Here is a 12,372-nt window from a genome sequence, read left to right as displayed (position 1 = left end):
TGGTACATCAGCAGCAATGAGCTGTAGAGGGCTAATGATTTTCCATTAAGTAAGCAAGGCAAATATATACAAAATATTAGTGCACCTAACTGGTTTATTTACCATCTCATGACAGCAGCCAGTAAAGTGTTTGTTTTTTTTTTGTTTTTTGTTTTTTTTTGTTGGGTTTTTTTTTTCGGTTTTATGGAAGAGTGCAGAAGTTGCTGTCACTTGTTTATAAAGACATTGGTTGTGGACAGTATCTCAAGTCCTGCATGATTTTTCCCAGCCCAAGTTCTAACTTCCTGAACATCAAGCAGGTTTTATCTAAGTTCTAGGAACTATTCCCAAGCATTTTTCCCACATTTTTTATTATAGCTGCATAAATATTTTTAGTACAATGACTAAAGGATAAAATTATTTATCTGAATAAACAGGCAAAATTAAATTTCTTTTATTTCTCACTAATGACTTGCTAAAGATTGGTTGATAAGCAAGCAGTACCCAATGACAAGATTTCATGTTGGGTTTATAGCCTAACAATTCAGCACTCTGCAAGCAAAGAGAACAATTGCATCATTTAGAAGCAAAGCGGTTCCCAAATATATGAGGGACTTTTTTTTTTTTTTTTAAATAAATAAGAACTTTTATTGAATTATATTCATTATATAGAGAAACTAAATATGAGAGATGGTAAAAATTGCATTGTTCTATCAAATTAACTCAGTACAATCCATTTCAAAACTTGCATTTGTATTTCTCTCACATTTCCTTCGCCCTACCATGTATCTCAACCTCCAAAGATTCAGTGCAGGAAACAGGTAAGTGATACAGCAGCTGTGCTTTAATCGGTGATAAAAGGTGTGGTCTGCAGCATGCTGCACTAGCATAAAAATTGCACGTTGGAGAAAAATGTTAATCAGGGGAGCAAAGCAAGAAAGGGTTCTGTTGCTTCGAACAATTGTATCTTTTCATGTAAATTCATTCTCTGAAGAAAGAAGAGTGCTAAGAGTGCTACAGGGATTAGTTTTGGGGCTGGTTCTGTTCGCTATCTTCGTGAAAGAGATTGCGGAGGGATTAGAAGGAAAGGTTTCTCTTTTTGCAGAAAATACTAAGAGATCTGCACTACTATCTCTGTCCTGGTCTCTTCGGTGTACCCCACTTCGCGGGCCACTACCATCTCTATAGGAGACCCCTCCGGTATACCTGCTTCACAGACTACTACCAGAGTTCGGAGGTATTCCCTCAGGGCACTACCGATCCCATCGACCCTGTGTCTCAGTACCTGTATGGACTCTCTCTCTCTGGCATGCCCCACTCCACGGGTAGTGCATCTGTCTCTTTAATAAAGACTCTGTTCATTCTCTGCCATCCTCTGCTGAGACCTAGCCTCCCGACAGTGAGACTCACGGGGCTCCTCCCCATGGGTGGTACCACCTCTCACCGGCCCAGGGTTCACATACCTTCTGACATCACAGAATCCTAACACCTCGGCCCGGTCCCCGAAGATGATGTCATCACTTAGGGCTATTTAAATCCAGCTTACTGCACTGTTCTTTGCCTTGGCAACAGGTCAGCTCTTCAGAGAGTCTAGTTGCTGCATTCCTGCTTGTTCCAGCTCCTGTTTCTGTGTTCCTGCGTTCCTGCTGTTCCTGTTCTCCTGTTCCTGCTCCCGTGGTTCCGCTTCCTTTTCCTGGTTCCAGTCCTCGGATTGTCTTCTCAGTTCTGACTTTGGCCTGGCTTCCTGATTCTTTTATCTGCTGCCCGTCCTGACCCTTGGCGTGTTCCCGGCTCCTGCTTGTCTTCTGCCTGCCTCGACTTCTGGCCTGGTTCCTCGTGCTGCACCGTTGCTGCCTGCCCTGACTCCTGGACCATCTTCGTTCATCCGGATCTCCACCAGCCTCAACCTGGACCATCTACTCTGCTTCCTTCCATGGATATCTGTGCACCAGGAGACCCTTGCCTAAGACCCGCTGGCCCTGGCACCCAAGGGCTCAACCTGAGGGGAACAAGGGCTGGTATAGATGAAGTTCCTGTCTAGTCTCCTGGTCCTGCACTGCCTCCCAGCTACGAGACCCACAGGTGGGTCTTCCCTCAGTGGGAGTTCCAGCTCTTGAGCCGTCTCAAGGGTCCACAGCAGTAACAGCGGATCCCTAAAGGCTAGAGGATGGAAATGAAGAAATAGGGTAACTTTTGTTAACTTTAGGTGAAACATTTCCACATGGTGGTAACATGTATGGAGAGACAGTTACTGCCAACGGAAGGCATGGGAGTAACCTGCACAGAGCGGCAGTTACTACTATGAAGAAATTGCTAGGCAGACCGGATGGACCATTTGGTCTTTATCTGCCATCATTTACTATGTTACTATGTAAATCTGCAATCTGGAACAAGTAATAGGTACTTTTTGATGGGGGTCAGCATTTGGAGACAACTTTTAGTTTTATTTTCTCCAATTCCACCTTTAGCTACTGTAAATTACCCAATTAATTTGTTCACGCCCATGTTTCTCAAAGTGAAAAGTGATTTCTGAGGATCCAGTTTAAATATGGCTGCCTTTGCACTCCTCAGACTTTTTCTTTCCCCACAGCATGCCTCTAGCTCTCCTTCCGCCATATGGAATGTGATTTCCTACTGGCTAAACCATAAGCATGAGGAGAAATGTCTAAAGCTGTTGTGTATAGACTGGGCTGAAATGTAGGAAGAAACATGGCAGCCCCAACCTGAATAGACAATGACATGAAAAGACAAATAATCTAAGGCTGTGTATAAAAACAATATGAGAGAAATACATTTCAAACCACTTCTGGCTGGGAAAAAAGGCATTTCATACTATATTGTACCTATGTCTCTGGGAGACACTGCTATTTACTTCCCAGGTGGAACTTCCTGATTCTAAAAAAATATGTTCATTTCTGAAACTGATTAAAACCAATCATATAAATTCTTAGCCATATCACGAATCAAGGAACTTACAGTTTGTATGATGAACAGTATTGTCCCAAGGAGCCGCACAACTTTATTGAAACGAAGTTCTAAATACTGCAAAAATAGACATTGAAAGTTCAGATTAACATTTTCTCTTCACTTGGTATTCATAGGAGCAGATGATCTCAAATTTTGTAAAGTTTCAAAATGATAACATGATGACTGTTTCATGCGGTGTGTGTTATCGGACAACAACACAACTGTGGATTTGCTGGCTCATGGGACTAAAGCAGTGGTTCCCAATCCTGTCCTGGGGACACCCCCCAGCCAGTCGGGTTTTCAGGATTTCCACAACAAATATGCACGAGAGAAAATTTGCATGCATTGCCTCCATAACATGCACATTTTCTCTCATGCATATTCGTTGTGGATATCCTGAAAACCCGACTTGCTGGGGGGGGGGGGGGGGCTCCCCAGGATAGGGTTGGGAACCAATGGACTAAAGTGATGTTACAAACATGGGCAGGACCGGATTTAAGACTTTGGCGCCCATAGGCAGAGTGCCATGACGGAACGCCTTTGAGGCTGTGCCGGCACATGGCCCTAAGCAAGCAGAAACAGGTTCCTCTTTGGCCTGGATATTTGGCTCCCTAGGCAGTTGCCGATGCCTAAATCCGGGGCCGACGTACTAAACTGTATTAACATCATGCATTAACGCAGTGTTCATCACCTGTATTAACATGCAGTGTTAATGAGATGCAAATGAGGTGCAAGTTACAGCAGATTGTAAAGCATGTGCATAGAAATAAGTGTGGACGGTATCACATGAATGTAACTCCTTCTAGGCACAGTTACGTTTTTTTTGTGTTAATGCATCTGTGCTGTATTTTATGTGTTTTAATGCTGCACTAATAAATAATGAGTTATTGCGCATGCTTTTAAATCTCTTTAACATAGATTTCATGTTAAAGCTATCACAAGCTGGTTTACATGGGTTTGCAATTGATTAATATGTATTAAAAGTAGTGGCAGTAACGCAGGAGTTCAACATGCATTAACACCTTCAATAGCATTAATAAACTTGAGCACAGTGGCCCCTATAGAGCTTGTTTCATCAGGTTCTTTTCCCACAGATACAGAATTGGGAGAAAAGCCTTAATTCAGGCCCACAGCATGAAAGAAATCAGCGTATTATAGAGAACTCCTCGTATTTTGTAAAGAACTGTGTGTCATGCTGTGAGACACAACGTCAAGGCATGCAGTCCGAGGCCCAAAATGAGGTTATTACAGCAATCATAGAGACTTATACATGGGGCCCTTCATTTTCAGTCAAAACAAAAAAATAAATTCCAGGTTTTGTAATCACTATTCAGTTTTTACTGGCTTTCACCCTGATTTTTGTTCCATGTAAACCGATTTGATATGACACCTGTCATGAAGGTCGGTATATAAAAGAATTAAATAAATAAATAAATTTTGTAACTCTCAATGTGCTGAATTTTGCTTTTGGGACCCACAGAGTTCATGAGTGGTCCGGGCTCCCCCAACTCCTGCAACCGAGTTGTCCTCCCACTCACCCCAATACGATCCCTGGTCTTCGTGTCCCAGCCCTGCTGACCAAGCAGCACTTTACACTTCTGTCTGCCGACATCAACCCTAATGTGCACCTAGAAAAATGAGTCACTTTTGAATTGTTCTCATGTCTTCGCTGTTGTAAGAAACACTGGAAAAAAAAAAAAAGCCAAAGAGGAGGAGGAGGCCTGCTTATGTGACTCTGTTCTGAAAGTCAGAATCTAGTATAGGTTACATGGGGTGAGAAGCGGAACTCTCAGTGATAGTCTCTGCCACTCGTGTGACTACAGAGAGATGCAGAGGAGCTGCAGTGAAGCAGGAATCTGTTCCCAGGGCTCTCGGTTGCAGCTGGTGGAATTTCCATTCAGTGATGAAAGTCAGCATTGGCGCTGCGCTTTCTTTTTTTTTTTAGACAATATTCATTTCTATTTACCTGCATTGTCAAGTTTTGAAGCAAGCACCTTTTGACTATATTTTACAAATTTTCCTGGGCATTTTAATTACAACATTCTCCATTTAAGTCTCAGACATCAGAGTTGATTTAAAGCACTCTGATTTGTATCCCAAATATAAGTCCAAGAGTCTTCGGGTTATTTTGGAATATACAGCATGTACCATTTTCTGTTTACACAGACATAAGTATTTATGGAGCCAAGGTGGGGCAATGGCCAAATTTACTGCCACGTAGACCTTATGGGCAAACACACTTTCCTTTCATCCCCTATTACCCGAGTGGAATGCATTTTCACAAGGGTTCTCAGTTTACAATAGCAGCATTGTCAAGCACTAAATAGTAAATGCAGTTCTGCAGATACAAATGATTAAGAAACTCCAGCATACAGAGAGCAATAATTAATTAATTAATTAACATATACTCTCGCTCTCTTTCTACATTTTACTGTTTCTGTGAGTGTGTGTGTGTGGGGGGGGGGGGGTCTTTCTTTGGTACAAAAGTATCATGCCAAACCACTCCCTGCTTTTCCTTTCCATGTGCACATAATTGTGATTATAACAACTGTCAAATATTTTGGCAGCAAAGGGTGTCACAAAGCCACACTAGGAACTGGATGACCAATGGGGCTCAGATCAAGTGAGCCAGTCCTGATGACTTCAGTGGGTTCCGATTTTCCATGCACATTTTTACAGCCGCTCCAGCACCAAAGGCTGTAGGGTTGCAGGCCTGCACTAGCTTGATCGTGCAGTTACATGAAGGGTTTCCCCTAAAAAGAGGAACTTGGGAATTTTGCCAGTTTTAGGCTCCAGCAAATGAAACAAAAGCTGGGTGACACCCGTACTTTGGCTTCTTCTCAATTAGCATTTCACAAACTAAGCAAAATTTCCTTCCTTTAAAACAACAAGTCAACTCAGTTAATTAAGTCTGCTGACCCGAAATGTTCCCGCTTGGTGTTTTAGTTCCACAATGTCGTAACCTATAGTGTAAGAAAAAGCAAATAAACAATCTCCATTAAAAAGGTTGTTTTCCCTAGTATGCACTAGCTTGGTGCTACTATTGCTGCTGAATGCACTAGACCCAGAGCAAAGTGCCTCCTTTTATTGAAAAATGGATTTTTCATTCTGAGTGAGTAGTGCTACGTATCTTGCACTGCAGAAACTTTTAGCAACATTCCATCGGTTTTCCCACATGCACGGCACCTGCTCTCCTAGTAATGATCTAATTAAGAAAAGGAAGGACAGAGGCAAAGCGGTAAGGACCAGCCTGGTGGGCTTTCCTCCAGAGCTATCTTTAGGAAGGTGCCAAGGGTGTAACTGCACCAGACCCCCTTGGCTGGAAGGGCCCTACAGCAGTCGCCCTGCACCAGCCTGAAAGTGGCCTTGTAGCATGGGCCAGTGTCAGGAAGAGGGAGCTGGGCCAGGAGTGAAGAACTGCTTCCTAAACCAGCTCTGTCCCAAAGTGGGGAAAACCGGTGGGGGCCATTGTGAGTCTAGCTGTAAGGGAAGCACAGTGGCGGCAGGCTGTCGGTGAAACACTGGGCCTAGGATAAAACCCTGCATTTCTTTACTGTATCAGGCCCTGCTCCAGCCAAAGGACATAGAGAAAGAGCACTGGATACGGGGGCTGGCGAGTTCACTAGGCAAAACTAGGTGGTCACTTGCTGCCCAACCAGTAAGGGGCAGCAAAAAGCAGTCATATGGGGCTGAGAGCGGCACCTATCCTGCCCTCGGCCAAGAGAAGAAACTTGGCAAGCCGCGAGCAGTGCCCATCCTGCTTGCATCCAAGAGAAGCGGACTTGGCAAGCCGTGAATGGCGCCTCTGTGTGTGTGTGTGTCTGTGTGTGTGTATGAGATAGAGAGAGGGAGCCTGTGTGAAGGAATGAGAGTGCATGTGTGTGTGAGAAAGTGAACCTTTCTCACACAAGATGCCCACTGACCTACGCCTGGAGCCCTGCCATAAGAAATTCAAACAAGGACTCAAAACGTGGTTATTTGAACTAGCATTCACACAATGATATCCGTTTAACTGAAATGCCATTCAATTATCCACCCTCTCCCCATGCCCTGTTTCCCACCCTAACCACATGCCCTCCTCAATCTCCTTCTTCACCTTATATGCCCCCCCTTCCCTTATGATATTAATTAGCTTTAAATAACAGAAATATCCTCGGTACAATATAGTAGTTGTATCCATTCTCAGAACCTGTTTTGTATTAGATACTATTTAGTTTTTTTTTTTTAAGGTTTAATAATTACATCAATATTTTAATTGCATGTTATACATTATTGGATGGTCCACAATCTGTCCAGCCTGTTTTCTGTCAAAACTGTTATATCGATTTTAGTATATGTAATACCTATTAATAATGTCAATGTAAAGCCTGTTGCTAAGTTATTGTTAAATGTAAACCGCAGTGATGTATCTCTTTACGTACTGCGGTATATAAAAACCCTTAAATAAATAAATAAATAAATAAACCTGTGTAAGGGTGTGACTGCCAGAGAGAGAGGAAACTTGTGTGAAGGGGGTGGTGTGCAAGAGACAGAGAGTGTCTGTATGAGGGAGTGTATGTGTGAGAGAGGGAGCCTTTATTTATTTATTTATTTATTTTATTTAGAACTTTTTATATACCGACAACCGTTTGCACATCGTATCGGTTTACAAGTAATTTGAAACTTTTCGGCAATGCCTTTACAGGGAACAATAACTATGTATACAAGAACTAACAAACTAATAAAGATACAGAGTAACAATTTACAAGGTTCAATGGCATATAATCATTAAACTGAATAGAGAGCTGGTTAGGCAAAGGAAAATTACAGGATTTATGACAAAACATTAGGGTAGCAAAAATAGGTTTCAAAAAGGGGTGTTATGATGGCACACGAGTAATTTGTAATCTATACCACCCATATTTCTCCTTATCGTGCCCTTCTGTAAACCGTTGTGATGGTATTTAACTTAACGACGGCATAGAAAAATTTTCAAATAAAAAATAAATAAATAAAAGGGTAGAATAAGCAGCTTAACGAAGTATTTGCACATTATGAGGGAATGTGTGAGTGTGAGAGAGGTAGCTTGTATGAGGGTGTGTGTGTGTGTGGGGGGGGGGGGTGGGTGAGAGGGATTATGTGTTTAGGAGAGAGAGCAATGGTGTTAGTGAGAGGGAGAGAGCCTGTGTAAGGGTACATGTGTGAATGAAACAAGAAACCTAAGGGGTAGATTTTATAAAAGTACGTCTGCGCGTACTTTTGTTCGCGCACCAGGCGCAAACAAAAGTACGCCAGATTTTAATAGATACACGCGTAGCCGCACGTATCTTTTAAAACCCGGGGTCGGCGCACGCAAGGCTGCGCAAAATCGGCAGCCTGCGCGCGCCGAGCCACGCAGGCTGCCTCGGAGGGAGCTTTCCTTCCACCCCCCCCCACACCTTCCCCTCCCTTCCCCTAACTAACCCGCCCCCAGCCCTAACTAATTCCCCCCCACCACCTTTATCACGAAAGTTATGCCTGCCCAAGGCAGGCGTAACTTGCGCACGCCGGGCCAGCTGCCGGCGCGCCATGGTCCGGTCCGGGGGCTGGTCCAGAGGCCGCAGCCACGCCCCCGGAACCCCCCCCCCCGGTGACGTGCCGGCCGCGACATACCCCCCGACATGCCCCCGACACGCCCCCCAGGAAAGCCCCGGGACTTACACGCGTCCCAGGGCTTTGTGCACGCCAGCAGCCTATGCAACATAGGCTTGGCACTCGCAGGGGGAGCTTGGGGCAGGTTTTCAGGGGGTACGCGCGTATCTTACGCACGTACCCCTTTGAAAATCTGCCCCTAAGTGTGTGTGAGAGAGAAGAAGCCTGTCTGAGTGAATAAGGGCATGTGTGTGTGAGGGAGAGAGGGTGTGAGAGCAAGAGAGCATATGTATGTATGTGTGTCTAGTAGAGTGTACATGTGTGGAAGAGCCTGTGTGAGTTTGTGCGAGAGAAAGAACAAACGTGTATAATTATGAATGTGCATATATGAGAAAGGAGAAAGTTTGTGTACAACAACCCCCAGTCCCTACCCCATCAGCTAACCACAACAATCTCAGGGAATCTGGAAATCAAAATTTCCCAGGTAGTTTTGTTAGTTTTTAATCATTGATGTATGTGCTGTTTTTCAATTTTTGTTTTGGAGCTGTAACTTTTTTTTTTTTTAGTTTTTAATTATTGGATGTCACTGTCTGCTATTTTGAAATATTTCTTTTACTAGCAGGTTTTCCTATTATTGATGTTACATTTCTTCATTTTATTGTTGCATAATTTTTACTTGTGTGGTTAGGCCGGGGAGGTTGGGGCCGGGGTCTGGACCTGGGGTGTGGGGGGGGGGGGGGGGGGGCAAGGCAGAAGGTTTGCCTAGGGCACCTAATACCCTTGCACTGGCTCTGACTGGATAAGAGAGTTAAAAATCCTGAACTGAAGTTGAGGAGACAGACCTTTATTTTCTTACTTATTGTAATACTTGGCACTTTAGCAAAGGTAACTGTCATTGTTTGGTAACAGTGAAATAGTAATCTTTTAATTTTAAACAGTTCAAGAGCTGCAAAGTCTAGAAGTGTGTTCTAACAGGAGGAATCACCTTACTCCTCTTACACTAATGGTCATTATAAGTGCAATAAGTGTAAAGAACCTAGGGATTCATGTTTGGAATGTCCATAAGATTTTATAATTTGGTTCTCATACGAACAATATCGATGTGCACTTGACAAAACAACAAGAAAACATTCAGCCGATGGGCAGAGGGAGGCAGTTACTGAAATGCCAACTTGTTATAGTGGGATAGAATTGGAAAATGAAGGCAAGCTCAGGAAACTGAGTTCAGGGAGTTGACTATCTTGATAAAAGTGATAGAGTGGGGAGGCAGACTCACACATGCAACCAAAATAAATTCACCCTGATCTCCAAAACTTGTTCTGCAATCTTCCCTACAGACAGCACCAGGAAATATAGTCCTATAGATAGATACAAGAGGCAAGGAATAAATCTGAGACCATCAATGTAGCCCCTAAAGTTCTCATTATAGGAGGAAAATTATGTTGTTTTAGACAAATCACCCCATTTGAAAATATCCTTAATCATAAATGTAATAACGCTAGGATTCCAATTTGATTAATAAGTGAAATTATGGAAACCTGTTCTTCTGGAAGGCTTTCACACCGGTTTTTTTTTTTTAGAGTGAATCGCCTGTAATCGGAGCTGAAGCTTGGCTGCGAAAGCCCCGTTTTGGACGCACAGGTCTCTCACCTCGTAGGTGCTGGTGATCCCCAGCCGGTAGAAGACGGGGAGGAAGATCTCCGCGCTGACCAGCACCACCAGCGCGTAAGTGAAGGCGAAGACGGTGAACATGGCCCCGAAGCGGTAGACCTCGGAGGGGGTGCCCAGGACCGTGACGGCGGACATGAAGCTGGCGGTGAGGGAGAGCGCCACCGGCACGGCGCTCATGCTCCTGCCCCCCATCAGGAAGTCCTTGGAGGTCTGCTGACCGCCGCCGGCGAAGGCGTAGTAGATGCCGATGACGGCGGAGATGAGCAGCATCGCGGCGAACACCACATAGTCCCAGACCGTGAAGGAGCCGATGGACCGGGCGGAGCTCATCGTCCGGCGTGGGGGGGGAATCTGAGGTCAGACAGAGGGAGAGAGGGAAGCCCTGAGGGGTTGGGAGGTCAGAAGCAGAGCGCGGAGGAGGGGGGGGGGGGGAGAAAAGTGCCAAAAAAACCAAAAAGCACGTGAACTTTTACGGTCTTTTTAGTCCGATCCCGCTGGGTGGGTGACAAAGTGAACGTGAAGACCCCGGGATCACACTGAGTGCCTGGGGCAGGGATGCTGCCGGGGCGTTAAGGGAGAGCCGCCGAGTGTCCCTTCTTCTGCACCGGGGATCGGACACCTTGCCCGCCCTCGCCGGGGCTGGAGGCTTCTCCCCGCGGTCGCTGTCCGGCCGCGCCGGTGCTGACGCCGTCTGCGGAGGGGGGACGGGGCTCGTCCACCGCCTCCTCCCTTTATAGCGGGAGAGCGGGCTTGGCGGTGACGTGCGGCGAGGTGAGGGGGGAAAAAGGAAGCAGGAGCTGGGCGGGCGGCCAATGGCAGCAGGCGGCACCTGCCCGCGGAGAGGTAACGCGCAGGCGGCCCGTGCCCGCGCCGAGAGAGCGCCCGAGCGCAGCAGCAGCAGCGCGGCAGCTCCACCCTGTCAAAGAGACGCCCGCTGCCCGCTTAGGTCTTTTGCAAACATCTGTCCGTAGCCGTGCGTTCTTTCGCGGCAAACTTCTCGGGGGCCCGCCACTAATCTCCCCTACCCCACCCCCTGGAAACGAATGATCTGCACGTTGTATTTTAGACGTTCAAAATTACACGGTAGCGATATCGCTGATGATCGTCGAGCAAGCCCTTTTTTAAGCCTTTAGTAGACTAAAGATAAAGGATGGACAGGTTCATTCCTTGCCCCAAACGTCGACCTCAGAAGGTGTATCAGCACTGCAAAGCAAGCCAAAAAGGGCACAGTAATGCAGTCCCTCCTTTACTTGTACCCCAAAACGACCCTACTGGGAGTACTCAGCCGTCAGGCTTTCGAATCCCAGTTATTCACCTGCCACAGCATCATGCCAGACAGTGTGAAAATGAAATAATCGGTGCCCTCTTCAGTAGGGTGCGTAAAACAAGGTATGTTAATTTTTGCGATGGGTTTAAACCTTGCTAACTTTTTTATTCACTGGTCTGGAACATATTATGAAGACGACTCCGAAGTTTTTATAAATATGAATAAAAAAAATAAATAAATGATTTTCTGCACAGTATTTACCAACCTTCATCGTTTTTAATCCCGTTCCTTTGATCCTGGCTGCAATTATTTTCGTGCAAATACAAGCCTTGGTTAAACGGTAAGGTTTGTTCTGTAGAGGCATTTTCTTTTCTTTCCGTTTTAAAGCATTTTTTTTTGTTGTTGTTTCTCTTCCAGTGTATTCTTTTGCCTTTGATGAGTTCTGATTCTTATTATTATCATCATAGCATACATCCCCTGATCTTACTGTAGTATTCTAACAGTTTCAGGGACTCTTCAGCAAATCGGGTAAAGGCTGGTTCATTTTTTTGTGTGTGTGTTTTAAATTTATACTACTGTATTTATCTCCATGGAGTTCTTAGTTTAGACTGTGTTTTCAACTAGGAAGAAGTTTATTTAAAACATATGTGGTGGAGTAACAATGACTTTGTGAAATGACTGAGCCAATGGCGTAGCCAGAATTGATTTTTTGGGTGGGCACAAGGTTAATATGGGTGGGCTGTAGGCATGCAGGTCTACTAGTTGTTTTCTTATTGATAAATAATGCCATATACTGCACCCTAGAATGGTTTTCTAAGTAATTTGCAACAGCCATTATGCATCATGTATGAAACTTTAAAATAATTTACCTCTATTAT

At 44.9% G+C, this 12,372-nt stretch overlaps 1 protein-coding gene across 1 annotated transcript in view; it reads right to left on the bottom strand.

Moving 5' to 3' along the window:
- The window catches only part of LOC115090519 (sodium-coupled monocarboxylate transporter 1-like), a 66,361-nt gene extending 55,334 nt beyond the window's left edge, over positions 1-11,027 (bottom strand). Inside the window, exons 1-2 of the mRNA XM_029599720.1 lie at positions 10,207-11,027; positions 2,956-3,021 (exon numbers count right to left, since the gene is read on the bottom strand). Coding sequence (XP_029455580.1) covers positions 2,956-3,021; positions 10,207-10,557 — 417 coding nt within the window. The 5' untranslated portion in view covers positions 10,558-11,027. The remainder of the gene's footprint in view (positions 1-2,955; positions 3,022-10,206) is intronic.
- Between the last annotated feature and the right edge of the window lie 1,345 nt (positions 11,028-12,372).

Source organism: Rhinatrema bivittatum, chromosome 4, assembly GCF_901001135.1.
Source record: "Rhinatrema bivittatum chromosome 4, aRhiBiv1.1, whole genome shotgun sequence".
In the NCBI taxonomy this organism is placed as follows: Eukaryota; Metazoa; Chordata; class Amphibia; order Gymnophiona; family Rhinatrematidae; genus Rhinatrema; species Rhinatrema bivittatum.
Note: the sequence above shows the minus strand (reverse complement) of the source record. Positions and strands in the feature narration are given on the sequence as shown.